This window comes from Chiroxiphia lanceolata, chromosome 21, assembly GCF_009829145.1.
Source record: "Chiroxiphia lanceolata isolate bChiLan1 chromosome 21, bChiLan1.pri, whole genome shotgun sequence".
In the NCBI taxonomy this organism is placed as follows: Eukaryota; Metazoa; Chordata; class Aves; order Passeriformes; family Pipridae; genus Chiroxiphia; species Chiroxiphia lanceolata.
The window spans coordinates 9,057,536-9,085,270 of record NC_045657.1 but is presented as its reverse complement, the minus strand read 5'-3'; the positions used below and the strand labels follow the sequence as shown (position 1 = coordinate 9,085,270).

Genomic DNA, 27,735 nt, shown 5'->3' with positions numbered 1-27,735 from the left:
CCTACCATAGAATCCCAGAGTGGTTTGGGCTGGAAAGGACTTTAAAGACCTTCTCATTCCACCTCCTGCCATGGGTGGGACACCTTCCACTAGCCCAGGTTGCTCCAAGCCCTGTCCAACCTGGCCTTGGACACTCCCAAGGATGGGCAGCCACAGCTTTTCTGGGCAACCTGTGCCAGGGCCTCCTCATCCTCTCAGGGGTGGAGAATTCCTTCCCAATATCCCATCTATCCCTGCCCTCTGGCAGTGGGAAGCCATTCCCCCTTGTCCTGTCCTTCCACGCCCTGGTCCCAAGTCCCTCTCCGGCTCTCCTGGAGCCTCTTTAGGCACTAGAAACTTTGAGGTTTCCCTGGAAAATTCTCCTCTCCGAGAGAGTGAACCGCCCTAAAATCCCTTCTGCACTTCGCGAGTCCAAACCCGGGGCGGCAGCAGGACCGGGCGGGGGGAGGGGGGGGGGGGAAGGAAAACCAGCAGAAAAACCCGTGGGCGCTGGGATCGGGAGCTGGGAACCGAGCCAGCAGGAAAGGGGAAGCGACAGGGGATCGCGGAGGGGCGAGGACCCGCTTTCGCAGGGGATGCTGAGCCCCGCCGGGATGCGGGAGGGACCGGACCAGCCCCGCCCCGCCCTAAGCGCGCTCCCGCCGCACTACAGCTCCCGGGGAACCCCGCGAGCGCGTCACCGACCGCGACAGCGACAGCGACAGCGACAGCCCCGAGACAGCCCCGAGACAGCCCCGGCTGGCACGGCACGGGCCGGGGCCCGACCGCCACCATGCAGGTGAGCCCGGGGAGGGGGACGGGGGGCCCCGCGGGTGCGCGCCCCGGGCGCGGATGGTGCCGTGAATCCCCCTGTAAATCCCCCCTGAGACCTCGTGGATCCCCCTGCGGGCGCCTTAAATCCCCCTGGAACCTTCCTGCGGGCTGAGGCATCGCCAGTGTCCGTCCCCCCCCGGGTACCGCCGCCTACCCCGGTCCCCCCCCCTCGCCCCGGTCCCCTCTCGGCCCCTGCACCAGCCTACGCACGGGGGGGGGATGTCGGTCAGTCTGTCAGTCTGTCAGTCTGTCAGTCCGTCTGTCTGTCTGCTCCTCGCACCCCCGTGCCACCACATTCCCACTCGAAGGCTCCCCCGTGTCCCACTCCCCCATGTCCCTCTCCCCCGTGTCCTGTGCTCCCATGTCCCACTCTCTCGTGTCGCACTCCCCCGTGTCCCTCTCTCCCGTGTCCCTCTCCCCCGTGTCCCTCACCCCCGTGTCCCTCTCCCTCGGGTCCCTCTCTCCCGTGTCCCTCTCCCCCGTGTCCCTCTCTCCCTTGTCCCTCTCTCCCGTGTCCCTCACCCTCGTGTCCTTCTCCCCCGTGTCCTGTGCTCCCATGTCCCTCTCCCCTGTGTCCCTCTCCCCCGTGTCCCTCTCCCCCCTGTCCTGTGCTCCCATGTCCCTCTCCCTCATGTCCAACTCCCCCGTGTCCCTCTCCCCCGTGTCCCACTCCCCCGTGTCCCTCTCTCCCTTGTGGGGAAGGGCTGTTCTGGGAGCACCACCAGGCTCTTGCAGCAGGAGCTCAAGGCACAGCTCAGGCCCTGAACTGCCCCCCCTGCAGCAGGTTTGCTTTGTGCTCCCAGCTCGGACGTGGGTTTTAGATGCCCCATCCCTGGAAGTGTCCAAGGCCAGGCTGGACGGGGCTTGGAGCAATCTGGGCTAGTGGAAGGTGTCCCTGCCCATGGCTTTGAAGTCCTGGATGAGGATGAGCTTTAAAGTCCCTTCCAACCCAAACTATTTAGTGATTCTATTTGGTGTTTAAGGCTCCCGAATCCCCCCGATTTCCTGGCAGCAGCATCCCTGCGAGGCCCAGAGGGTGGCTGACACCATCCCCCAGGGGAATCCCAGTTTGGGGACTCCTCCCCAGACCCCAGCAGGGTGCTGCAGCATTCCTGGCTGGGATGATGTGCTGCTCAGCAGGGGTCGGGTGCTGCAGGGAGGCAGGTTTGTCCCGATGGGCAGGCCCAGGTGTCCCGGTCGGACCGGAGCAGCAGGTCGGGATGCAGCCTGACCCTGCTCCGTGCAGGCACCACTGGTTTTTCTCAGGATAACCCCAAAACTGCAGTGGATTCAGCCACTAAATGCACAGGAGCAGAGGCAGCACAGGGTGTTTTCCAGCAGCTGTGTTTCCTTGTGAAATTCCTGCGAGGTGCGGAGGAGGGACCGGGCACAGCCTCACCCGGGCAACTAAACAATCCCTGCTGCGTGGGCAGGTGGGTGAGAGCAGGAGCTCATCCCTCCATCCAGCATCCCTGGGCCTGTCACATCGCCCTGGCAGTGAGGACTCTTCCCTGTTGGAAACAGTGCAGGGATTTTTAGGACTTGCCCCCTGGACCTTTGCCCACCACACTTCCCCCAACCAGGTGCCATCTCTGGAGAAATCCCACTGGACTGAGGGATTTGCCCATTCTGGGCACCCAAAGGCACGTGGCTTCAGCCCAGGCTGGGAGACCTGGTGCAGCAAAGGGGATCTTCTGGATCTTTGGAAAAGGCTGCCCAGGGAAGTGGTGGGATCACCGTCCCTGGAAGTGTTCAAAATACATGGATGTGGCACTTGAGGACGTGGTTTAATGGTGTTTGGACTCAATGATCTTGGAGGGCTTTTCCAGCCTTAATGACTCTATGATTCTGTTCCCTTGTCCCTAAAACAGTCACCTCCTCCTTTCACCACTCTGCAGACCTGTGGGTGAAGCCTGTAAAGGAGAAATAGCTTCATTTAAAGGCTGATTACCATTAATCCATGGCCAAAAGGAAGCTTAAAAGGGTGAGCCAATTACATGTGCTAATGTGCTCTGGGTAGAGAGAGGCCTGAAGGGTGTAATTAGAGCTGGTCTCTAATGACTCTCGGTTATTGGAGGGTATTTCTGGCTCAGGCCAGGCCAGTCAGTCACATCTGCTGGTGTCAGTAACGGTGGGGACACTCTGCCAAAGCCAAATCAGTGTGGCAGAGGAGCTCCAGGAACACCTCCTAGAGAGATTCACCAAAGGGAGGATAAAACTACCAACAAAATTCCACTTTTTGTGGTAAAATGAGCAAGACTTTTACCTATTGACAGGAAGCTGAACATGAGCCAGAGTGTGCCCAGGTGGCCAAGAAGGCCAATGGATCCTGGCCTGGATCAGGAACAGTGTGGCAGCAGGAGCAGGGAGGGGATTCTACCCCTGCCCTGGGCACTGGGGAGGCTACCCCTGGAGTGCTGTGCCCAGCTCTGGCCCCTCAACTCAGGAAGGACATGGAGGGGCTGGAGCAGGTCCAGAGAAGGGCAACGAGGCTGGGGAAGGGTCTGGAGCACAAGTGCTGGGAGGAGAGGCTGAGGGAGCTGGGGGGGCTCAGCCTGGACAGGAGGAGGCTCAGGGGAGACCTTCTCACTCTCTGCAACTCCCTGACAGGAGGGGGGAGCCGGGGGGGGTCGGGCTCTGCTGCCAGGAACCAGCAGCAGGACAAGAGGGCCCAGCCTTGAGCTGCCCCAGGGCAGGTTTAGGTTGGCCATGGGGCAGAAGTTGTTTGCAGAGAGAGGGATCAGCCCTTGGAATGGGCTGCCCAGGGAGGGGGTGGAGTGCCCGTCCCTGGAGGTGTTTGAGCAGAGCCTGGATGTGGCATCAGTGCCATGGTCTGGGTGACAAGGTGGGGTTGGGTCACGGGTTGGACTCAATGACCTCGGAGGTCTTTTCCAACCCAGTTGATTCTGTGATTCAGTAACTTGGCAGCTGGGTGTGAGCTCTGCAGCTGGGTTTGTTACAGAAGAGCAGTTCTTGTTCCTCCTGTTTCAGCCTGATGAAGGAGGGGGGTGGTGCCTTTCTAGGTCCTGGCAGCCCCAGTTTGGACAGACAGACAATACTCCTCTGCCAGGGTGGTCACAATGGCTCTGGGTGCCCTGGGGACTGAGATTTTGGGTGTCCCAGCAATGCAAGAGGTTTCTCTGTCCTGGGAGGTTTCCCATCAGTCTTTGGGTGGTGTCCACCAGCCTCCACCTGCCCCCACAGACCTTCCCTTCTCAGCTCTGGACTAGTGGAGTCCTGGACTGGTCTCTCTTTGCCACAGAGCTAAACTGGTTTTTTCTCACAGCCCAGACACGCACAGGAGCTGCTGCTGGAGGTGAGACCTGTCCTGCTGGAGGTCAAGGGAAGAGTTTAGTCCCATCAGCGTGACTGGGATTGTCAGTGCAAGTTCCTCTTCCTGTTTCAGGAACTGGGGAAAAAAGATTGCACCATGTGGTAAAACCCCAGATGAGCATCAGCTCAGCCCTCTGGGGTAGTGGGTGAATGGATCCCGAGGGGTTCCTCGTGCTGCCCTTTCCTTGGTCTCTTTTCCAGATGACCTTCTATTTCTCGGACACGGTAGTGCTGCTCTTTGACTTCTGGAATGTCCACAGCCCCACAGGTAGGCCCTGGGACACCCACCCACCCATCCATCCATCCACCCCTCCATCCATCCCTCCATCCCTCCCAGGGCTTGGAGGGCACCTTCCCATGCCAAGAGCAGGAAACAGGGAGGTGTGGGAAGCACCCCATCTCAGCCTGCCAACCCTCCCAGGTCACTCAGTGATATCTCAGCTTCCCAATTCCTTTTACACTGATTTTTTTCCCTCATTAAATTATTCTCCCAAAATCGTGTTGTAACTCCCACGTTTTTGTGGAGTCAAGGCAAAGTTGTATATTTTTTTCAGAGCAACCCCCTCCAAAAAATCCTCCCTAGGAATTTCAAGGGGGGGGATTGGGTTAAATAAATCCTCCACCACTTCTCAAACCTTCTGCCCAACCCTGATGTCAGGAGCCCTCCCCCTTATCCTGTGGATAAGGATCCCATGGATCCCAAGCGTGCTGGGACACCCCCCCGGCCCCAACAGCCCCTCCCTGGTGATGGGCAGTGTTGGGGTGTCTCTCCTGCAGTACCACAAACCCAGCCTGAGTTCCACAAGCCCAGCCTGGGTACCACAAGCTCAGCCTGAGTGTGTGAGCCCAGCCTGGGTGTGTGAGCCCAGCCTGCATGCTGTGAGCCCAGCCTGGATGTGTGAGCCCAGCTTGGATGTGTGAGCCCAGCCTGAGTGTGTGAGCCCAGCCTGGGTGTGTGAGCCCAGCCTGGGTCTTTGAGCCCAGCCTGAGTGTGTGAGCCCAGCTTGGATGTGTGAGCCCAGCCTGGGTGTGTGAGCCCAGCCTGGGTCTTTGAGCCCAGCCTGAGTGTGTGAGCCCAGCCTGGATGTGTGAGCCCAATCTGGATGTTGTGAGCCCAGTCTGGATGTTGTGAGCCCAGCCTGAGTGTGTGAGCCCAGCCTGGATGTGTGAGCCCAATCTGGATGTTGTGAGCCCAACCTGGGTGTGTGAGCCCAGTCTAGATGCTGTGAGCCCAGTCTGGATGTTGTGAGCCCAGCCTGAGTGTGTGAGCCCAGCTTGGGTGTGTGAGCCCAGCCTGGGTGTGTGAGCCCAGCCTGAGTGTGTGAGCCCAGCCTGGGTCTTTGAGCCCAGCCTGAGTGTGTGAGCCCAGCCTGAGTGTGTGAGCCCAGTCTGGATGCTGTGAGCCCAGTCTGGATGTTGTGAGCCCAGCCTGGGTGTGTGAGCCCAGCCTGAGTGTGTGAGCCCAGCCTGAGTGTGTGAGCCCAGCCTGGGTGTGTGAGCCCAGCCTGAGTTTGTGAGCCCAGCTTGGGTGTGTGAGCCCAGCCTGGGTGTGTGAGCCCAATCTGGATGCTGTGAGCCCAGCCTGGATGTGTGAGCCCAGCCTGGATGTATGAGCCCAGCTTGGGTGTGTGAGCCCAGCCTGGCCGACACGAGCCCTGTGCTGCAGGGATGGTGCTGTCTGTGCTGGTGATCCTGCTGCTGTCTGTGCTCTACGAGGCCCTGAAGATGGGCAAGGCCGTGCTGCTGCGGCGGGCGCTGCTGGCACTGCCCCGCAGCCTCAGCCAGGAGGCCCTGACGGAGCCACAGGAGGGGGACACCGACCCTGCGCAGGGCAGGTACCTCAGAGACCCCCCTTTGCACCCTCTGATGGGCAGTGGGGGGCTCAGGGAGGGGTCTGTGTCCCCTTGGCCAGTGCAGGAGGGGAGAAGGGCTCTAAGGAGGCAGCCGAGGAGTTCCAGGGAACTGCTTTCCCCCAGGAAAGGGATGATTGTACAGCCTGGGGAGGTGGCTCCAGGGGCATCCCAGTCCCTCCTGGCGCTCTGGGAGATGTCCAGGGTGGTGTCTAAAGGCTCATTTTTCCCCCAAGAGCCATTGTGGGGGGGTCTTCATGGTTCAGGGATGGGCACAAGCAGCAGATTCCCAGCGATTCCCTCCTTTGGAGCCAATCCCTGGGTTTTTTCTCTCATGTTTAATCCCTGAGGCTGCTCTTACTGCCAACCTCTTAATAATGTCCTCCCCTATAACATCCTATTTTTCTTAATAAAATCCCCTTTGGGGCAGGATTTCCCTCTGTGGTGCTGTTTGCAGCCCCCATCCCTCTTCCTGCTCCCCAAATCCCTCCCTATCTGCTCCGGGATCCTGGCAGGAGGGGGACATGGGCTGTCCCGGCCCCTCAGTGATGGGGTTTCCCATCTTGTCCCACAGGTGGTTCCGGTACCACGTTGGGCAGACGCTGTTCCACGTGGTGCAGGTGGTGCTGGGCTACCTGGTGATGCTGGCTGTGATGTCCTACAATGCCTGGATCTTCCTGGGGGCCATCGTGGGCTCCACGCTGGGCTATTTTGTGGTGTACCCCCTGCTCGGCCGGGGTTAGACCCCCCTGGGGCAGTGGGACACGTGCCCCCACCTCCTGCTGCTCTGTCTGGAATAGCTACTGTCACTTCTGCTGGCTCTGTCCCTGTCCCCTGTGCCGGGTGGGACACAGAGCCCCAGGGACTTGCTGTGGGGCTCTCGGGGCTGGCCCCGCTGTGAGGGGGCAGTGCTGGGGACAGGGAGCCCCACGGCCAGCACTGCCACGCTGGTGGCTGTCCCCTGGCTCTCAGGGACCTCTGGCCAGGAGGTGACAGCGGGGGGGTGCTGGGCATTTCCTTCCCCTCCCCACTTTTCGAGGAGGTTCATCCTGGCTGGAACGGGAATGGTCCGGTGACTTGCTGGGGACGGGGACACGCTGGGGACAGGGCCCTCTGCCCTCCTGCCCCAGAGCTGCCCTGCACCAAGCCCCTCTTCACACAGTGCCTTCTGGGGATGCTGGGGGGTCCTGCTGCCCCTCACCCACCCCCCTCCTGCCAGTGCTTCAGGGATGGGGTCGGAGCAGCCCCCGAGCCAGGGGGACAGTGCTGCTCCGGGTGCCTCTTGCTGCTTCCTCAGGACACCCCTTTTAATAAAATCATCTCAGTCACTCTGCTCCTGGTTTGTGTCACTGCTGGGTGCTCTCAGGACGTGACACCCCCTGGTCACAGTAGGAATGGGAGTCCCCAGCCCTACTCCCCAGCAGTGAGGTTCAGGAATAAGGACAGCCTCCTCTGGCTTTAAATAAAGCTTTTCCGTTTTATTAATTATTATAAGCATATCTTTAAACATTTGTATATCTTTCTTAATAAAATATCCTGGAAGAGACAGATTTTAAGTTTCCCAAAGCAAGGCACTTTTTGGGGGAGGGCCTCCCCGAGTGGGTTAGGCTGGGCACCCCCCCTGTGGGGCAGGAACTGGCACCTGAAGCACAGGTGAGTGTCGGGTGCTGGGCCCTGCTCGGTGCACACACGTGCACGTGTCTCACCCCCCTCCCCGAGTCCTGCAGATCCCCCCCAGCCCCAGGGCTTTTGGCATCCCTGTGGGGGGGGCTGCAGCCGTCCCATCCCCCTCCCCTCGGTGGGCAGGGCTGCTGGGGGGGGTCAGCAAACCACAGCTCTTTGCTCGACCGTCACTGCAGGTGCCAAAACCCGCCAAGCCTGAGAGCTGGAGAAACGATCCGAGCACGGAAACGGGGAGCTCCAGAGGGCAAGGGCTGGGATCCCTCCACTGCACAGCAAGCTGAGCCTGGAGACAGCCCAGTCCTGCCAGGCACGGCTGGGGACACGGTGTGAGTGCCACCTTCCCCCAGAGATGTCACTCTGAACTTAAATAGCTGGTAGAAGACCCCGGGGTGAGGGTGACCTGTGAGCCCAGCCTGTGTGCATGAGCCAAGCCTGTGTGCATGAGCCAAGCCTGGGTGCTGTGAGCCCAGCCTGTGTGCATGAGCCTAGCCTGGGTACCACAAGCCCACTCTGGGTGTGTGAGCCCAGCTTGGGTGCTGTGAGCCCAGCCCGGACAACATGAACCCAGCCCAGGTACCACAAGCCCAGCCTGAGTGCCATAAGCCTGGCCTGGATGCTGTAAACTCAGCCTGGGTCCCACGAGCCCATGCTTACCCCAGCTCTCACCCCCTCGGCAGCACTCCACTCCCCCCAGCATGGCTGTATCCCTGCCGTGCCCCTGCTTGTCCTCGCGTTTTCCACGATCCCCTGCAGCCCCCACTCCCACTGGCACTCCCGGAGCCGGCCGGGTGGGGTGGTGGTGAGCAAGCTCCCGGGAAACCCCTGGGGTTGGGGCAGGGGATGACCCCGGGGCAGCCAGGAGCATCCCACACCCCCACCCCAAGTGGGGCGAGTGCCAGCCCCCCCCCAGCAGCCCCAGGCACTTGTGCTGGGGGGCAGATAAAGCATCTCTTCAGTAAAGCATCTCTTCAGTAGAAAAGGAAATAAGGCAGAAGAAGGACAGAGCAGAGTGCAGGGGGAGCCCTGTGCCGGGCTGGGGTCACCCCTAGTCCGACCCGGTGGCTGTGGCCGGCCCCCCCACGGCAGCGGGGACCCCCGGCAAGGCAGTAAGGTCTCGGTGTTCCCATCCCCTCCCTCTCCCGCGGCGCTGCTCTCCATCCCCGGCAGGGGTCCTGTTCCCCCTCCCCAACCCCCAGCGTCCCCGGGGCCAGTCCACGGCAGGGGGGGCTGGGCTAGAACTCAGTCTGCACCCCCTCACCGCTCTCTGTGGTGCCCGTGGGCTGCGGGGGGCCCGGAGGGGTCACATCCTCGCCCGTCTCCTGGTCGCTGGGCCGGTGACGCTCTGTCCCGGCGCTCTGGGCTCCGGGGGCAGGGGACGATGCTGGTGTGACATGGGGCACCTCTGCTGGCACATCGGCTTTGGGGGATGCTGGTGCAGCGTGGGGCAGGCTGGGCTCTGCTGGGACACTGGCTCCAGGTGATGCCAGCACGGATGATCTTGGTGTGGCTTGTGGCACCTCAGCCCCTGAGGGGACATCGGCTCTGGGCACAGGTGATGCCAGCAAGGATGATCTTGGCGTGACCTGTGGCACAACAGCCCCTGATGGGACATCAGCTCCAGGGACAGGAGATGCTGGTGCAGGATGTTGTTCCCCAGGCCCTGACAGGATCTCAGCTCCAGAGACAGGGGATGCTGGTGCAGGACGTTGTTCCCCAGCCCCTGACAGGATCTCAGCTCCAGGGACAGGAGATGCTGGTGCAGGACGTTTTTCCCCAGCCCCTGACAGGATCTCAGCTCCAGGGACAGGAGATGCTGGTGCAGGACGTTGTGCTCCGGGCACAGGAGATGCTGGTGCAGGATGTTGTTCCCCAGGCCCTGATGGGATCTCAGCTCCGGGCACAGGAGATGCTGGTGCAGGACGTTTTTCCCCAGGCCCTGATGGGATCTCAGCTCTGGGCACAGGAGATGCTGGTGCAAGACGTTGTTCTCCAGGCCCTGATGGGATCTCAGCTCCAGGGACAGGAGATGTTGGTGTGGCACGTCGCCCCCCAGCCCCCGGTGGGCCCGCAGCTCCGGGCACAGGCGGCGCTGGTGCAACACGTCTCATCGCAGCCCCGGACGGGGCCTCGGCTCCAGGCGATGCCGGTGTGGGGCGGCGCAGCCCATCCCCTTCACTGGCAGGACCTCGGGGGGTGACACCCCCCGGCACAGACCCTGCCACCCCCTCCTCGCCGGGGCCGCCCTCCCGCGTGGCATCGGTGCCGTTCGTCAGCTGCTCCTCCTCCTCCTCCCCGGTGCCGTCCCCGGGGCTCTCCTGTGCCAGCGCCTCCCGGATCTCCTTCACCCCACCCGGGGAGCTGGGTGGCACTCCGGCATCCTGCAGCTCCCGCGGCTCGGTGCCCATCTCGTAGGGCAGGGTCCCCTCGTCGTCCTGGATCACCGACACCACCTGCCTGGCCCTGCGGCGCCGGTCGCCCTGCCCGGCCGGCTCGGGCTCGGGCTGCCCCGGGTACTCCTCGCCCCAGTCGATGGGGATGCCCTCGCCCAGCAGGTGCAGGTTGGGGTCGCTGTTGTGCAGGACCATGCTGTCCCGGTACAGGTTGTGCTTGCGCTGCACCGCCGCCTCCTTCACGGCTGGGGGGGAGCACAGCGGGGTCAGAGGGGCTGCGGGCACCTCTGCCAGTCCTCCCCGTGGGGACAGGGAGTGGGGTCTGGAGCTGGGTGAGGGGGTTCAGCGTCCCACCCACTGCTCCCACCTGTGGGAAAGCTGCTGCTGGGGCAGCCCTAACACCCTGCACAGGGTCACCCCTCCTTGTGCAGCCTCCCACACCCTGCACAGGGTCACCACCTCCTCACAGAGCCCCCAGCATCCTGCACAGGGTCACCCCTCCCTATGCAGCCCCCGACACCCTGCATGGGGATATCCCTCCTTGTGCAGCCCCTAGCACCCTGCACAGGGTCACCCCTCCTTGTGCAGCCTCCCACACCCTGCACAGGGTCATCCCTCCTTGTGCAGCCTCCCACACCCTGCACAGGGTCACCCCCTCCTCACAGAGCCCCCAGTACCCTGCACAGGGTCACCCCTCCTTGTGCAGCTTCCCACACCCTGCACAGGGTCACCCCCTCCTCACAGAGCCCCCAGCACCCTGCACAGGGTCACCCCTCCTTGTGCAGCCCCCAGCACCCTCCATGGGGACATCCCTCCTTGTAAGCCCCCAGCACCCTGCACAGGGTCACTCCCTCCTCACAGAGCCCTCAGCACCCTTCACTAGGTCACCTCCCCTTGTACAGAACCCAGCACCCTGCACGGGGGTCACCCCCTCTTCATCCAACCTCCAGCACCCTGTTTGGGGTCTCCCCCTTCTTGTACAGCACCCTGCAGAGGGGGTCACCCCCTCCTCACACAGCCCCCAGCACGGGGTCACCCCTCCTCACACAGGTGCCAGGGACCCTACCTTGCATGATGTCCTTCATGACTGACTGCAGCACCACCTCCTCGTAGGTGTTCTCCACCAGGATGAAGCTGGCAAAGTCCTCAAAGATCAGCTCCTGAAACTTGGCCAGTTCCTGCCGGGAGAACGGGCGGCTCAGCCCGGGTGGGAGGGACACTCCAGCCCCTCCGCAGGGGGAGGTGGTCCCTCCCCACACCCCAGACTTTGCCCTCTTACCCCCTTGCAGGTGGGTGCCAGCTTCTTCAGCAGGAAGGGGATGGTGATCTGCAGCAGGGCCTCCCTGAAGAACTTCTTCCTCACCGTGCTGCTGTCGTAGTCGAACTTCTGCAGGGTGAGTGAGAGGGTGCCCCAGGTCAGAGAGGGCTGAGGGCTGGCAGCTCCCTGAGCTCGGGGACAAACCCCCAAGTTTTGCCCCCTCCCTGTCCCCCATTTGTAGAGGAGTGAACAGACTCCTCTGCCCTCACATCCCTCTTTCCAGCTGCTTCCCGGAGTGCCTGAGCCTGGGGAGAAGCCAACTCCTCCATAGCTGGCTGAAGGAAGGTTAGGGGGCCAGTCTAAACCCTGAGTGGTTTTTACAGTGACAGGGGCCTGGCTGTTCCAGGTGATTTCCCCCTCTGCATGAAAACCTCAATATAGAGAAGTATTTCCCCAGAAGACTTTTGTTGAAGTCGATCACATCACTCCTGGTATCTTCCCTGGCCCTGGGACAAGGGCACCGCAGGCCACCAAAGGCCTCACCTTGAGCACCCTCTCGAGGATGCGCTGGATGGACTTGCACAGGTCGTCCTTGCCCTGCAGCTTCCCCAGCTCCTGGTGCAGCAGCGTCTCGAAGGTGTGCACAGCATCATCCATTTGCTGGGAGCAGAGGAATGGGGTCAACGTGGGGGGGGAACCAAAGGGACCAGCCACAGGGGTGGGCAGGGGGCTCCGGGGGCAGTGACACCCCAAAATGAGCCTTATCACAGAATCCCAGACTGGTTTGGGTTGGAAGGACCCTAAAGATTATCTTGTATCACCCTCTACTATCCCAGGTTGCTCCAAGTCCTGTCCAACCTGGTCTTGGATGCTTCCAGGGATGGGGCAGCCACAGCTTCTCTGGGCAGCCTGTGCCAGGGCCTCCCCACCCTCACAGGCAAATATCCTTCACTCTGGGAGGGTCCCTGACAGCCCAGCGTGGCATCCACAGCCTCCATCACAAGGACCAAGGATGTTGGAGGAAGAAGGTGCTCAAAGCTCATCCTCCTACACCTCACTCCAGGTTTGGCTGGATCAGACCCCAGAATTGGGCTCCTGGCCCTGTTGGTGCCAGTGGGCTCAGTGGTAGAGGGGCAGCTGTGGTGTGATGCCCAAGCCTGGGAGCTGCCCACCCTCAGGACTGATCCACCCTTAGCCATGTGCCTGAGACAGGACAGACATCCCAGCCAAACCCTGCCTGGGCTCCCCAGCCCTCTGTGCCCAGCCCAGGGGGGCACGGGAGGAGCCCAGTCCCCATCCCACCTGTCTCATGTGGATCTGGGCCCTCTGCTTGAAGACAGACGTGCTGGAGACATCGAATCGCTGCTGGAGACCCTCCAGCTTCAGCTGGTCCATCTTCTCATAGCATGACTGCATCTTCACGGGGTGGAAGGCCAGGTGGGACAGCTTCTCCATGTACTGGGGACAAAGCCAGGCTCAGCAGGGTGGGACAGCCTCTCCATGTACTCATGGGGAAAAAATTCCCCCGTATTTTCCCAGCCTGGGGTCCCCCAGCGCTGCCCACACTGGGCAGGGCAGCAGGAGTGGCCCTGTCACCCCTAAGCCCACCAGCCAGCAAGGAGCACTGCTGGGTCTCACCTCCACCAGCTTCTCCAGGCCACCCTCGTTGACGACGTTCATGTTCATGTCCGTCACCTCCTTGAAGAACACCTCCCTCACCTCGGCAAAGCCCTGGCTTGTGGGGGTCATCAGGGCCTCCAGGATGGAGGAGATGTAGGGCTGGACGTGGTTTCTCACACAGACCTCTGCTTTGGGCAGCACGAAGGCTGGAGGGAGCAGGGAGAAGCATGGTGAGGCTCCTCTCTGCCCTGCCAGCTCCTCATATCAAGTCCTAAACCCACCCCACGGAGAAGGACTCAAAAGGCTCCCACTTGCAGGACAACCCTTCTTGGAGAGGGCCCCTGGTCTGTACTGAACCCATCCCTACCATGCTTGAAGGGGTGACTTCCCACCTTGTCCCCACCTCCTGGGACAACGCCAGTGAAGGACAAGCACCCCAAAACTGCGCCTGGTGGCACCTCCCCAAGGGTTCCAAGAGCTGCATCCTGGGAACAGCCACACCCTGGTGGAACGGGGGGAATGCCACCCCAGGAGCTGGCCATGGACACATCCATGCACATCCCTGTGGGGCTGCACCTCGGATCTTGCTGGCCAGGTGCTCCTTGGAGGTGATGATCTGGTCCATGTCGGTGCGGATGGTGCTCTCCAGCCGGGGCCGCTCCTGCTCGCACCGCGCCCTGGCAGCGTCGTACTGGGCCTGGGTCTGCTCATAGACCATCCTGTACACGGCATCTGAGATCTGGGGGGACAGGGACAGCTGGGCTGGTCACCTGCCTGCTCCCCTCACCTCCAGCTGCCCCCCCAGCCCATCCCCTGCAGGACCTGCCCAGCCTCTCCCCCTGCCCTGACAGGACCCTGCCTCGCAGCAGGTTTGCCACCCAGGGACCCCATCAAGCTGGGGGAGATGAAGCTCCTGCAGTGCAGAAGCTGCTTCAAAGTGGTGCTGGAGGGGCACAGAGTTGAGCCTCAAGTAGAAAATCTGCCCCAGGAGGGTCTGGGGAGGCTGCATGTCCAGGGATGCTGCAGATTTGGGGATGCTGAAGGGCTGAGGGACTGCAGGGCTGGGGATGATGGTGGTCCAGGGATGCTGCAGGGCTGGAGATGCTGCAGGACTGGGGATGCTGCTGGTCCAGGGATACTGGTGGTCCAGGCAGGAGAGCCCCTGACCCCATTGGAAAGCTGTGCACTGCCTGCTCATCCTGCCTGGGCTCTCAGGAGCCAACCCCATGTGCAGGATGGAGCCACTCGCTGAAGTCTCACACTCACTTTGCAGCCAAATGCTGGGATTTTGGGGCTGGCAGGAAGCAGAGTCATCCCCTTCTCCCTCCCTTGGGCTTCCCAGCTTTGCAGCTAAGACCACAGCTACTGAGAAAGCAGTGTTTGTGTGTTTTCAGGCTGCTCCAGTGGCCCATTACCAGCCTGGTGGTAATTATGTGCCGGGTTTTAAGGTTTTACCAGGCAGTTTTGAAGAGCCCTCAGTGTTTCGCAAGGGTTTGGGCTGGATTTAGCCTGCGCTGCTCTAAAAATGGCTCACTAAAAATAGCCAGAACAGGCTTTGCTCCGGGGCTGGGCTTCCTCCTGTTTGCTTCCCTGGCCCCGGGGACGAGGCAGAGCAGGCAGGGCTGGGCAGGGCTGGGCAGGGGCACAGCTTTAAAAAACCACTGTGGAGAAAGGACGGATTCTTTGGAGGGGGCCGGGAGAGGGGGCAGGAAAGCTGGTGGGCAGCGAGCCCGGCAGGGAGGGGAGGAAGGAAGCACTGCAGCCCCCAAAGCTGGGACTGCAGGCAGGGGGAGGGACAGCAACGGTGACCCCCTCCCCCAGCAATCCCAGCCCCACACCTGGATCCAGGTCCGCTGGCGCTCCGGAGCCTTCCCCTTCAGCCGGGGGCCGATGGTGCTCCTGAGCTCGGGCAGCAGCTCCTCCATCACCAGGTTGCTCAGGACCTGTAAGGCAGGAGGTTTTGGGGGGCCTGCTCGGCCCCCACGTGCCCCCAGAGCCCGGGGTGGGACAGAGGAGCTCACCTGGGTCTCGTTGCCGCACAGCATGTCCCAGGTGCCGAACTGCTCCTTGGCCTGGCGGTACATGCGCACGGCGTCCGTGAAGGCTGGAGCCTCCACCCTGGAGTCCTCAGAGATCCCTGGAGAGGGTAGGGAGGGGCATGAGTGGGCAGCTTGGTACTGCCAGGGAGTTTGCAGCACCCCAGCCCTCCTTGGCAGGGCATCCCTGCAGTCCCCCACGCCCTCGGAGCCGTGCGAGGAGCTCGGGGATGTCACCAGGACTGGGGGGGTCCTGTCCCAGGACACTGTCTCTGACTGGGTGGGGGGCAGCAGTGGTTGGGGGTCTCTTATTCAGTCCAGATTAACCCCTCCAGAGCCAGACTGAGGGCAGGGAGGCACCCAGGAGCAGGGGCTTGGCAGGATGGGGGGCTCAGTGACCCCTGATGGTGCACGGGGACCTTGGGCACAGGGACCTCCAATGATGTGAGGACCCAAGGGCTTGGTGAGCCCTGAAGGCACAGCAGGGGCAGGGGCTTGGCAGGATGGGGGGCTCAGTGACCCCAAACAGTACATGGGGACCTGGGGGCTCAGTGAGCTCTAAAGGCACAGCAGGAGCAGGGGCTGAGCAGGATGGGGGGCTGAGTGATCCCTGACACTGCTTGGGGACCAGTGAGCCCCCCAGCACCACGGGACAGGGCAGCTGGGGGGGGCTGGAGGAAAGGGGGAGCCCTGAAGGGAGCAGAACAGCTCAGGAGGAAGAGGAAAGTGGTCAAGAGGCATCAGGAATGAGTCAGGGCCCCATCCCCAGGCAGCTGGGCTGACCCCGAGGTGAGTCACTGCAGCACAGCTCACGGGGTCAGCAGCACGAGGGGGCTCAGACGTCACCCCCACCCTCCCCCAGCCCCCATCAGGAGGAGGGGCAGGGTGCTGGGAGCCCGTGGCCACATCCCATGTGGAGGAGGAGGAGATGGGGACAGTGGGCAGGCAGGACAGCCCAAGAGCTGTCCCATATATCCCACACATGTCCTGCCTTGTCCCAGCCTGCCCAGGCTGTGGAGGTGCCTCACAGCCAGAGAAACACCCCTGGCATGAACCTCCCCAGCACCCAACTCCACTCCCCATGCCCAGACCCCTGGCAGGAGGGAAGCAGGATGGATGTGAGCCCTGTCAGGGTGACCTGTCCCCCAGCAGAGGCTCTGGGAGAGCATCCCTGCAGTGATGACAGCAGAGGGTCACAGCACATCCCTGCACCACCCAGGACACCCAGGGGTGGGCTTTCCCTTCCCAGGAGGGGCAGCCCAGGGCAGGGAGTGGATCTTTCCCACTGCACACAGACTTTTGTAAGATGATTACAGTTAACTCCGAGCCTAAGCAGCTTTTCCTAAGGGGCAACTTAATATACAGGGGGGAAAACACTGAGAAAGTCAAATCTGTCCTTTCTCAGGGCTCGGGGGGAGCCAGAACCAGGCTGAGCTCCTCCATCCATGGATCCCAGCAGCTCAGCATCCTCTCCCAGCTGGGACAGCTTGGCACGAGCTTCAGTCCCCAGCCAGAGCTGCTACAGATCATCCTCCAAATCCTGCAGAGAGTGGGGCAAGATTCACCCCACAAAAAGCCTCCTGGATCTGCCCCCCTCAGAGTCACTCACCCCAGACCAAGCCTGGGGACATCCCTGTGCCCCGTCCAGGGACAAGTAGGGCTGAGAGAAGCCCCTGTACCACTTCATGGGGCAAATTTAATGAGTTTGCTTCATTAATATGTGGTTTAGGGCATGGAGTGACAGGCCAAGGGGGAATGGCTTCCCACTGCCAGAGGACAGGTTTAGATGGGATATTGGGAATAAATCCTTCCCTGGGAGGGTGGGGAGGCCCTGGCACAGGTTGCCCAGAGAAGCTGTGGCTGCCCCATCCCTGGAAGTGTTCCAGGCCAAGTTGGAGCAACCTGAGCTAGTGGAAGGTGTCCATGCCCATGGCAGGGGGCGGAACAAGATGATCTTTAAGGTCCCTTCCCACCCAAACCATCCTTAACAAGGGGAAAGACCCTCAGGGTAGGCACTGCCCCAGCCCCATGTGTCACCAAACAGGGCAAGGGACACTTTTGGAGCAGCCAAGGGCTCCAGGGACACAAGGCTGGGCACTGTGTGTGTGAGGAACAGTGTTGCACATCCCCAGTCCTTCCAGCAGAGCTGGTGTTACAGAAATACAGCCTGAGAAGGGGAGGTGAAAATTCCCACAAGGCTCACAACCAGAGGTAGAAACAGAGCCTCTAATTTAGGGATAAAAAAAAATGAAAAGTGCTCAACAACAACAACAAAAGAGCTTTCATGGAATATGAAACAGTATCCCAGAGCTCTCAGGAGCAGTGAGGGGCAGGAAGAACAATCTCACAGAGAAATCTGGGCTGTAGGAATGCAGAAGTTCCCCAGCACTGAGCCCTCCCTGCCCACTGCCCACCCCGGGAAGGCTTTTCCATCACATGCTGAGGAGAAGGAGAGGGAGGAGAGGATTTATTGGCACAACCCTGGCAGGGAGCAGGGGTGGTGGAGGAGCTCACACCTCTCTTGTCTCTCACAGGAGCACCTGGGGTGCTGGGAGGGAGTTAAAGATCATAAATTGGGGTTTTGTTAGCAGGAGATTAATTCCTCTTTCACCCAGAGCTGGTTTAGCTCACAGTGCCCTGGTGTTGTGGGTCCTGGGGTGCTGAGTTGCATCCAGAAATGATGCTCAGGCACAATCCCAAGAGGAATGAGGGGTCACTGCATCCACCCACCCCCAAAGGAGCCAGGCCCTGGGTGGGCTGAGGGGGCACAATCAGTCCAACGAGACTGGACACCCCCAGCACAAGAAAAAAAAGCAAAATAGCAGATTTCAGGAGATTTAATCTATCATGGAAGAATGGAAACTCCCACTGAAACCCAGGCACCGGATCCCACCCCTTTACTCTGCTCCCTAAACAGCAGCTCTGGCAAAATCAAGGCAAAATTCAGGCTATACAGAGCTCCCAGGACTGCAAGAAGCACTTACAAAATAGGCAGCATTGCTCTTTGCTCTCTAAAAGACCCGATTTTGAGCAGGTTTCAGCTCTGGCACCGCCCTCCTCAGGAAACTTCTCCCCATCCCAGGCAGGGCCAGGACCTGGGGCTCAGCCCAGGAGCTCCCAGGCCACAGCCAAGCAGGAAAATCGTGTTTTCCTGCCAGAGTATTGCTGACGTGGGAGGCAGGTCCTGCCTCCTCCCCTCTGCCCACAGCCCTGGCTGCACTCGGTGGGGTTTGGGATTTGGGGTTTGATGACTGTCTTACCAAGTATTTTCTACCTCAGGGTGGAAAATAGGCATGAGGGCAGCTCTTGAGTCAGCCTCTATGCTAGCTCTGAAAATGCTTCCTGCCCTGGGCAGGTATCCCTATGGGCAGGGGGATGGGGGTGGGCACAGGGATGCTCCAGCAGCTGGAAGTTCCTGCTCTGCCCACGCTCCAAGGGGCAGATAAGGGGCTCAGACACAGAATCATGGAATGGTTTGGGTTGGAAGGAACATTAAAGATCATCTTGTTCCACCCCCCTGCCATGGGCAGGGACACCTTCCACTAGCCCAGGTTGCTCCAAGCCCTGTCCAACCTGGCCTTGGACACTTCCAGGGACCCAGGGGCAGCCGCAGCTTCTCTGGGCAACCTGTGCCAGGGCCTCCCCACCCTCACAGGGAACAATTCCTTCCCAATATCCCTTCCAATCCTGCCCTCTAGCAGTGGGAAACCAATCCCCTTGTCCTTTCCCCCCAGTCCTTTCCATCTCTCCTGGAGCCCTTTCAGTCACTGGAAGATGCTCTAAGACCTCCCCGGAGCATTTTCTTATCCAGCAGCTCCCACCCGACTCCTCTTCTTGACCTCCAAATCATCCCCTTTGGCCCCAAAACCCAACCCCAACCAGCCAACCACCCTCCCCAGAGCAGGGGGACAATGCTGTCCCCACCCTGGACCCCCCATGGATGCCCTGGTGTCCCCCCCAGCCCCGCTCACCGTTGTTGCAGTGCCGGACGCAGTCCTGGAACACCGCTCGCCACTTGTCCTGCTCCTTGCCCGTCATCACACAGAAATAGTAGTGCCTGGCATAGGGGTGCCAGAGGATGAGGGGGAAATCCGTGGGGCACTTCAGGATGGGGGAGTGCCCTGATTTGGGTGTCACACCTGCAGAGAGGGGAGGACGCTCTGAGGAGGAGGCAGGGCAGGGTAGGGCTGGGGGTGTCCATCTCCTTCCCACAGCGCCTTTGCTGGGAGTTGTGCCAGAAAAAAAAAGTGGAAAAGAGCCTTGCTCTTCCAAAAAGGAAATCAGGAGTGAAAAGTGAGAAATGGAATTAAAAGTCGCTAAAATCTCCGTGGTTTTCACGGAGCCATGGACGTGTTTTCCTTCTTTCCCTGGTGTCTGTGGCAGGAGCTGAGCAGAGTCCTCATGTCCCACTGGGGGAAACGGGGCTGTTCTCCTTCCCTGCAGCCCCACATCCCAAAATTACTCCTTCCCAAAGGTCCCCAAGGATGCTCCATCCTAAAACTGCCCTTTACAGAAGGTTCCCATGGATGCTACACCCCAAAACCATCTTTTCCAGAAGACCCTCAGGGATTCTACACCCTAAAATGATCTCTTCCAGAAGGTTCCCAGGCATGTTGCATCCAAAAACTACCCCTTCCTGAAGGTCTTCAAGGATGCTACACCCCAAACCCACCCCTTCCTGAAGGTCTCCCAGGATCCTACACACCAAAACCACCCTTTCCAGAAGGTCCTCAGGGATGCTAAACCCCAAAACCACCATTTCCAAAGATCCCCAAGGATGCTACACCCCAAAATCACCCTTTTCTGAAAGTCCTCTGGGATGCTACATCCCAAATCCGTCCCTCCATGAAGGTCTTCAGGGATGCTACACCCCAAACCCACCTTTTCCAGAAGGTCCCCAGGGATTCTACACCCCAAAATCACCCTTTTCTGAAAGTCCTCAGGGATGCTACACCCCAAAACCACCCCTCCATGAAGGTCTTCAAGGATGCTACACCCCAAAACTACACCTCCTAAAGGACTTCCAGGATCCTACACACCAAAACCACCCTTTCCAGAAAGTCCTCAGGGATGCTAAACCCCAAAACCACCCTTTATAAAGATCCCCAAGGATGCTACACCCCAAAATCATCCTTTTCTGAAAGTCCTCTGGGATGCTACATCCCAAATCCGTCCCTCCATGAAGGTCTTCAAGGATGCTACACCCCAAACCCACCTTTTCCAGAAGGTCCCCAGGGATTCTACACCCCAAAATCACCCTTTTCTGAAAGTCCTCAGGGATGCTACACCCCAAAACCACCCCTCCATGAAGGTCTTCAAGGATCCTGCACACCAAAACCACCCTTTTCTGAAAGTCCTCAGGGATGCGCACACCCCAAAACCACCCTTTCCAGAAGGCATCACGCACCCCAAACCCCCCCCTTCCCCCAGGTGCCCAGGGGGTGCCCAGCAGCGTCAGGGGGTGCAGGGGGCTCACCAGGCAGGCTGTTGTTCACCAGCTCCAGGTACTGCTCCACGGAGGTGAGCACCTTGTAGCCGGCGCTGTTGACCAGCACACGGGGCGGCAGCTCCCGCTCGTAGGCCTGGGCAGGAGGAGGAGATGGTCACGGATGATGGGGAGCATCCATGGCCACCCCACCACGACTGGGGGTCCCCTTGGGAGCTGCCCCCACCGGAGATGGGCAGAAGGGGGGGTTCTCCTCACCAGTTTGTTCTCGTAGAGGACCAGGCCGTAGTTGTGCGGGACGACGCAGAACCGGTTCCGCCACTTCTTGTTCTCCTCGATGTACTGGAAGATGTTGCCCGAGTAGATGACATGGTCCTCCAGAGGGACCTGGGGGAGCAGACAGAGAGGTGGGAGGCACAGGGGCTCAGTGAGGGGCAGCTCTGGCTTGGGGAGCTCAGCCAGGTCAATTCATGGTGGCTGGGTGGGTGTTGCTGCACTAGGGTTGTGCTGAGGGTCTCCAAGTTCACCACTGGATTATCTCCTGCAGCACTGAAAATTTGAGTGCCTGAATAGGTGTGCCTGGGTGACACCTTTGAGTCACCAGAAAACCCCAGAGAGGCTGCTCATGTCACCACTGGAGTCACACGTGGTGGGGTTCACCACGCTCTGGTCACAGCCCTGCCCCTCCATCTCCATCCTGGGGGACACACCAAGCTCAGCTGAGAGACTTGAGCTCCCCTGGCTGAGTGGCAGGTTGGAGAAGAGCCCTCCAGCAGCAATTCCCAGCCCCAGCTCCTGCAAATTCCATGGCCTGGGGCAGTGGGCACCGTCTGTGGCACTGCTGGCAAGTGGGCATCAGCAGGAAGGTCCTGCCAGAGGCATCTGCAGATGGCAGGAACCCAGTCCTGTTCTGCTGGGTCTCCAGATGGGAAAGAGGAAAAGCAAGAAGCCACCCCATAGGGCTCAGCATCAGTTGGTGTTTAGATGCCCTGGACTTCATGGAGGACCAGCAACAGCTCCTCTAAATGAGGAGAGATTTAGATGGGAGATTGGGAAGGAATTCTGTCCTGGGAGGGTGGTGAGGCCCTGGCACAGGTTGCCCAGAGAAGCTGTGGCTGCCCCTGGATCCCTGGAAGTGTCCAAGCCCAGGTTGGATGGTGGAAAGTCTCGTGGGAGGTGTCCCTGCCCATGTTAGGGGGTGGAACCGGATGAGCTTCGAGGTCCCTTCCAACCCAAACCATTCCATCATTCCACAATAGGATTCTATGACAGGAACAGGCCAAGGACATCCCCCCTCCCCTCTCCCCCCTCCCAGAGCAGCCCCTCACTGTGTCTCCAGCCCCTCTTGGCCCCCACGCCGCAGCGTTGACACCATCCCAAACACAGCCTGGCTGGGAGAGCCAAGAATCTGTCCCAGGAATTTTTATGATCCCGGGAACATAAACAAGAGCCGAGAGCTCTCGTGAGGGCTCGAGTGTGTGGCGGCCGCCTCTGCTGCCGTGGCCACCCACCATCCACCACGGTGGCCATCAGGAGGGACCATGACACAGAACCTGGACCCTCCTGGAGGAACTTTTCCCACTCTTCTCCCTGCTTCCCATCTCCTGGTTCCCAGGAACCTCACTCACTGCCTTCCCCAAGCCCTGTACTCCCCCCCCGACCACACACCCACCTTGGGCTGGGGGAGGTCTGACAGCAGCTTGGCTGACAGCACCTCACTGCTCCTTAGGGCTTGCCAAAGCCCTTGGAAGAGGGAGAAGAAGCCCAAACTAAGCCCTGCAGGGCTGAGGGACTGCAGGAGGCAGGAGAATCTGAGCCCCAAGGCCACCAGCAGGATGGGGACAGAAAGGAGGTGCCAGCTCTGGGAGCCCCCATCAGTGTCTCCCCAGGGTGGCTCATCCAAGGAGAATGAGCCCCCCCAAACTGGCTCTGAAACCACTGCCCAGGGCACACTGAGCCAGACAGAGCAGCTGCTGATGGACTAAAACCCAGGCTGAGCCCTGCCAGGGCTCCAGGGGACCCTCAGCTCAGGGCCAGCAGCACCCTGGGAGCCCCAGCACAGCCATCCCCTCCAGACACACCCTCCTCGCCCCAGGGAGGCACCGAGGTGGCACCTCCCAACTCCAGCAGGTATTTGGGACAGGCAGGTATGTGCCAAATTGTGGGGATGGGCAAGGAGGGAGCCCCTGGGCTGCCCACATCCCTGTCATGGGGCTGGGGAATGGCAGCTTTGGGGCTGCCATGGGAGCAGAGGGTGTCAGGGATGGTTTTCCAGAGGCTCTGGATGGGGACACCTGGGTTGTTGGAGAGACCAAAGGCAGAGATATTTATTCCATATTCTCACTACTCTTGAATCTTGCTGGTGTTTCAGATGACCCCAGCCCTGCTGTCCCCCTCTGCCCAGCAGGGCCACCAGCCCCTGGTCTCACTGCACTGCATCCCCACAGAGACCACGAAAAAAGGCCGATAAATAACTAACATCTAAAAATCCCAAGTGCCACATCCCAGCCTGAGGACAGGCAGGATGCCACCCTCCATCTCTAGACATCCACAACTTTCTGGGCATGTTTGGGGAGCAGAGAGTCCATCTGGAGGAGATGATCACCCAGCTCCTCGCAGAGCCACCCCACAGACTGGTCCCTACGGTGTCTGGAGCACTGGGACATCCCAGTGGCACTGCTGGGATCCTGGGAGGGGAGGGGCAGCAGGTGGGACATATCCCAGTGGCACTGCTGGGATCCTGGGAGGGGAGGGGCAGCAGACAGGACACTGAGCAAGAGGAATGTCCTATTTATACACCGGTGTTTTCCAAGACTTGCACGGTGTCCCTGACCTCCCGACCTTGCTGCTGTTGCTCAGACATTCCTGGGCTGCTTGAAGCAACAAACCTGGGGATGGAGGTACCTCCCGGGGAGTAGAAGCTGAAGGTATCTGCTAAATTCCAAGGAAGCCAAGGGACACGGTGCTCAGGACACTGAGTGCCTGGCTCCTCCACAGGAACCTCCCCTCCTTTATTTTTCCTAACAAACCCAGCACCCAGGGCAGCTCCCAGAGGAGGTGGGTCAGGGACACAACTGCTGTGAGCACCCAGGGCTTGAGCGTGATCACACAGAGGTATTTTTGAGATTTCTAACAAAAGTACCCCCTTTAAGCTCCAGACAAGAGTAGAAGCCTCTCTCCATGAGCAATCACATCTCCTCCTGCTTTCAAGGAGCACCCACGGGACAGTGGCTCCACGGCGGATCCCAAGCCCTGCCTGATGAGCACCCCCTGCCCGTTTGCATCTGCCTTTGGAGGAGGGAGGAAAGGGCAGGATCCCCACCCGGGTGCCAGAGCCACAGGTTCCATCTCCAAGGGAGACCTTTAGCCCAGGCATGAGACGCGTGGCTGCTGGAGATCAGACTTGGAGCCGGCTCTGCTTCCCCCACAGGATCAGGGCCATCTGCCAGGTGTTTCCTACTCCTCCCTGGGAATTCGCCCGGGCTGGAGCATCACTCGCACCCAGGAGCAGGAGAACAACAGCCTGGCACATCTGCTCAGGGCCTCACCGGGCACCAGGGGGTCCCTGAGCTCCTGCCAGGCACACAATGGGGCTGCATCCCAGAGCCAGCCTTGTCCTCGCTCGCTGCCTGTGCTCCTTCCGCGGGGTGGGAAAGGAAACCACCCCAATGTGCTGCACAACTCCCCAGGGATGGGCTGGACCAGTGGCATGGGCTACATTCCACCTGGCAGGGTGGAGCAGGGCCGTGCCTGGGCTTTGGGGGGGACATCAGAGCCCGTCTTACCTTGCGGTGCAGCAGCTGTGCCTGCGGGCCCCCGTTGCCCTCGATCTCATAGCGGACGCTGTTGAACAGAGCTACCCCGTACTGCTCCTTGTAGCACCTGCAGAACTCCCCCAGCACCTTCCCTGTCTTCTCTGCAAAGGGAGAGCAGAGACACGTCAGGCAAAGGGCTGGGTTTGGGGGTCTCCTTGCTGCAAACCCACCTGGGTCACCTCAGGTGCCCTCCCCACCCACCTCCCGTCGCCCTCCTGCTGCCAGGGCACACTCTGGTGCAGGCAGCACAGAGGAACCCGCTGCTTTCTGCCCTCCCCATCCAGCCCAGGCACTGATTTGGGGGCAGGATGATCTCTTTTTTTGGCCTTTCACATTATTTCATGGATTCCTCTCCCCGGCAGGAAATTCCTGACATTAAGCTGATTCCGGCTTCCCATGCCTTGTGCAGCTCCCGGTCCTGCTCCCACCAGCTTGGCCTGCTGAGATTGGGGCAACCCTCCATTCCCCATCCCCAAACGTCCCTCACACCCCCCTGACCCTGCTGTGCCCCCAGAAGGGCCATCCCAGGCTGGGATCCAGGCCCTGCAGCTGGTGATGCACTGCAGAGATTCAGAAGGGAAAGGACAGCCTGGTACCCCCTACACTCTCCATGGCACCCCCAGGTGAGACAGGCACCCCACCAGGACCCCAAACTTCAGACTGGGATGAGACCAAGGTGCTGGGAGAGCCTGAGCTGCCAGGTGCTCCCCTGCACCCCACACTGGAGGAGATCCCCTCCATCCCTTCCCCAGCAGCCTCCTAGCCCTCAATGCACAGGGTGGGGGGATGCTGCAAACCCACCCCCCAGCAGCGGGGACAGGGTCTTCCCAGCCCCAGGGGGGCAGTCACAGGAACCCCTTGTTCCTCCTGGGCCATTAGCCACAGCAGAGGAGTGGGGTTGTCCCCTCAACCTTTACCAGCATCCCTGTCCCACGGGCACCCTGACCCACCCAGTACCCTCCCCACCCCAGCTCCAGACCCCACATGGGGCTCCCACACCAAAATCCTGGCATGAAGCATCCCAGAGCTGCAGGAAAACCTCCCCCAGAGCTGCGGGAAAACCTCCCCCAGAGCTGCGGGAAAACCTCCCCCAGAGCTGCGGGAAAACCTCCCCCAGAGCCGCCTTTGGCACAGGGCGCCTCGACTTTGAATTTCCCTCTCAACTTTGCCCCAGAGCCTGCGAAAAAGGAAGAATTTGAGTCTCCTCCAAGTATTTCTGACAGCTCAGGCCCTGCCAGAGCACTGGCAACGGGAGGAAGGATGCTGGCTCTGCATCCCAGTGCCGGAGCCAGCACGATGCTGGGGGCATGAACCCAGACAAAACAGCCCCCCGAGCCGGCTCGGCACAGCTCGGCAGCAGCCAAAATTTCCAGCCAGCAGCCGCCCCCGAGCCGTGCTGGCAGCCAAGGCAGCACAAGGAGCAGCTTGCTGCAGGGTGCTGCAAATCCCTCTGGGGATGAGCAGCTCCAGAGGAAAACGCTGCCCGAGGACAGCGGCGGGGGGAGATAAACCCATCCCCGAGGAGACGCCAGCGCTGCCGGCGATGGGAGCGCTGCATCGTTGTGCCAGGGCTGAAAATCACTTTAAACCGCTTTCAGTTTAACACAGTTCTTCACAGCAAAGGATGAGAGGGTGGCTCATCCCGCCAGAGGAATTCCTCAGCCCGGATTTTTGGCCTTTCCCCCCGGGAAGGCGCAGCCAGGCCGTGCTGGCGTCCCTGCAGCACCTCTGCTGCAATTCCCGGCTCCCGAGCTGTGTGATTTTGGCCAGGGAGAGGGGTAGCCGTGCAGGCAGCTGAGATTGAAAAGGACATTTTGAGGTTTCGTTTCCTTTCAGTTCATGGGAAAAAGCGAGCCCCCGGTCCCCGGGCAGGCGAGACGGGCTTAGTCACTCATTCCTCCCTGATTAACGGCGGGGCCAATTAGGAGGTTTGGAGTCAATGGAAAAGCAAAAGTCAATTATTTGCAGAGGCTGAAACAAGACTTGCAGTGAAATATTTGAGGTGACCAAACCCCCCCAGGCTCAGCAAACCCCTGCAGGGTGTGGAGGGGGTGCTGTGGGCCACCGATGATCTCTGAGCAGTAGCCCTGGTGGCCACCCCAGGGGAAGCAAGAGGAACAGACACCCATGTCACAAGGTGACACCAGGTTTGGCAAGGTGTGGGCTGCTAGTGGTGCTACAGCCAGGCTTTGCTTGAGTAGGGGATGGGGAGCCCACACTGATGATGCCAGTGGGTGCCCTGACCCCCAAAATCCACAGCACCCTGTGTGGGGCTGACGTGTCCCATGTGGGAACCAGCTCAGCCACCCACTGGCTCCTTCCTCCCAGCAGTCCTGAAATCTCTGGGGAGCATCCTCTGGCCATACAATGAGCACTGGGGGCTATAGAGAGCATTCCCCCCTCAGGCTCCACAGTCAAAGCCACCCATGAGCGTCGTCCCTCATGAGCAGCTTTGTCTGCACATCCCACCAAGAGCTGGAGGGGTCTGGGGGCAGGTGACAGTCCAGGGAACCGTGTCCTCTGTCCCCTCACCACCATGGCTATGGAGGGAAGGGGCTTGGCTCAGCTTGGCTGCCTCCCACCCAGCCACCCCCCATCCTGGGTGCAGGCTCAGACACCCACAGCAAAGTCCTTTGGCAAGAGGGAGCACACACAGGGACCTCCCAGGGATGGGTGTCCCCAGCCACCCACTGCCGGCGCTTTCCCAATCCTGGTGTTTGCCCTGGGACTGCTGTGCTCCACCACACCCCCCCTCCCAGTGCCACCCCCCCCATCCCTGTCACACCCAGCCGTGCAGAGGCACCGGTCCCCGAGCAGCCGGGGTGGCTGGGCTGGCACAGGCTGGGCTGGCACAGGCTCCAGCACATCCCTCTGGCTCCTGGCAAAGGCAGGGAGAAAACAGCGGCTTTGTGGGGTGCCAACAGCACTGAGGCCTGGCTCAGCAGGATCCCCTGTGCCAGCACCTCTGGTCACAGAGCTCCTCTGTCCCCAGCCCCTCCTGCCTCCACAGCATCCCCATGACTAAGCTGCACGTGGTGGCTGCAGGCGGAGATAAAGGGGCTCCAGAGCCGGGGAGGGCAGAGAGAGGCAAACCCTGAGCCAGGCTGGGTGCAGGGCTGGGCAGGAGGCTGGCAGCAAGGATAGGGTTGAGCCATGCCACACCAGCTCCCAGCCACGCTCCAGCCCTACTGCTGGGTCCCCAGGGACCCCCACACCCTCCTGGCATCACCCAGGGGGCACAGCAGGGCAGGCAGCCCTGTAGGACACCCCACACAGGGACAGAGCAGCAGCACAGGTTTGTCCTTGTCCCAGATGAGTCCCTGAGGCTTGTCTGGGTGAAAGCAGCCTGGAGAGGAGGCTCTGCTCCTGCCACCCCCCCGACTGGTTGTGCCACTGCCGCTGTCACCGAGCCCAGGGCAGTGCCATGGCCATGACACAGCCCTGGGGCAGCTGGAAGCCCAAGGGCATGTGCAACCCTCGGTGCTGAGAGG

The 27,735-nt window shown here is 60.6% G+C and overlaps 2 protein-coding genes across 2 annotated transcripts in view; one reads left to right on the top strand and one right to left on the bottom strand.

Annotated features, from left to right (window-relative positions):
• Positions 1-675: 675 nt before the first annotated feature.
• SLC31A2 (solute carrier family 31 member 2) lies at positions 676-7,329 on the top strand. Its single transcript, XM_032708572.1, has 4 exons — positions 676-778; positions 4,348-4,414; positions 5,813-5,981; positions 6,571-7,329. Exons 1-4 carry the CDS (start codon positions 773-775, stop codon positions 6,737-6,739), a joined length of 411 nt encoding a protein of 136 aa, XP_032564463.1. The 5' UTR covers positions 676-772; the 3' UTR covers positions 6,740-7,329.
• Positions 7,330-7,962: 633 nt separating this feature from the next.
• Positions 7,963-27,735, bottom strand: part of NIBAN2 (niban apoptosis regulator 2) — a 30,074-nt gene continuing 10,301 nt past the window's right edge. Inside the window, exons 2-14 of the mRNA XM_032708571.1 lie at positions 24,215-24,345; positions 20,688-20,816; positions 20,460-20,565; positions 18,955-19,122; positions 14,969-15,084; positions 14,786-14,890; positions 13,524-13,686; positions 12,966-13,153; positions 12,630-12,785; positions 11,871-11,987; positions 11,349-11,456; positions 11,136-11,247; positions 7,963-10,314 (exon numbers count right to left, since the gene is read on the bottom strand). Of these exons, the coding sequence (XP_032564462.1) occupies positions 8,912-10,314; positions 11,136-11,247; positions 11,349-11,456; positions 11,871-11,987; positions 12,630-12,785; positions 12,966-13,153; positions 13,524-13,686; positions 14,786-14,890; positions 14,969-15,084; positions 18,955-19,122; positions 20,460-20,565; positions 20,688-20,816; positions 24,215-24,345 (3,002 nt within the window). The 3' untranslated portion in view covers positions 7,963-8,911. The remainder of the gene's footprint in view (positions 10,315-11,135; positions 11,248-11,348; positions 11,457-11,870; positions 11,988-12,629; positions 12,786-12,965; positions 13,154-13,523; positions 13,687-14,785; positions 14,891-14,968; positions 15,085-18,954; positions 19,123-20,459; positions 20,566-20,687; positions 20,817-24,214; positions 24,346-27,735) is intronic.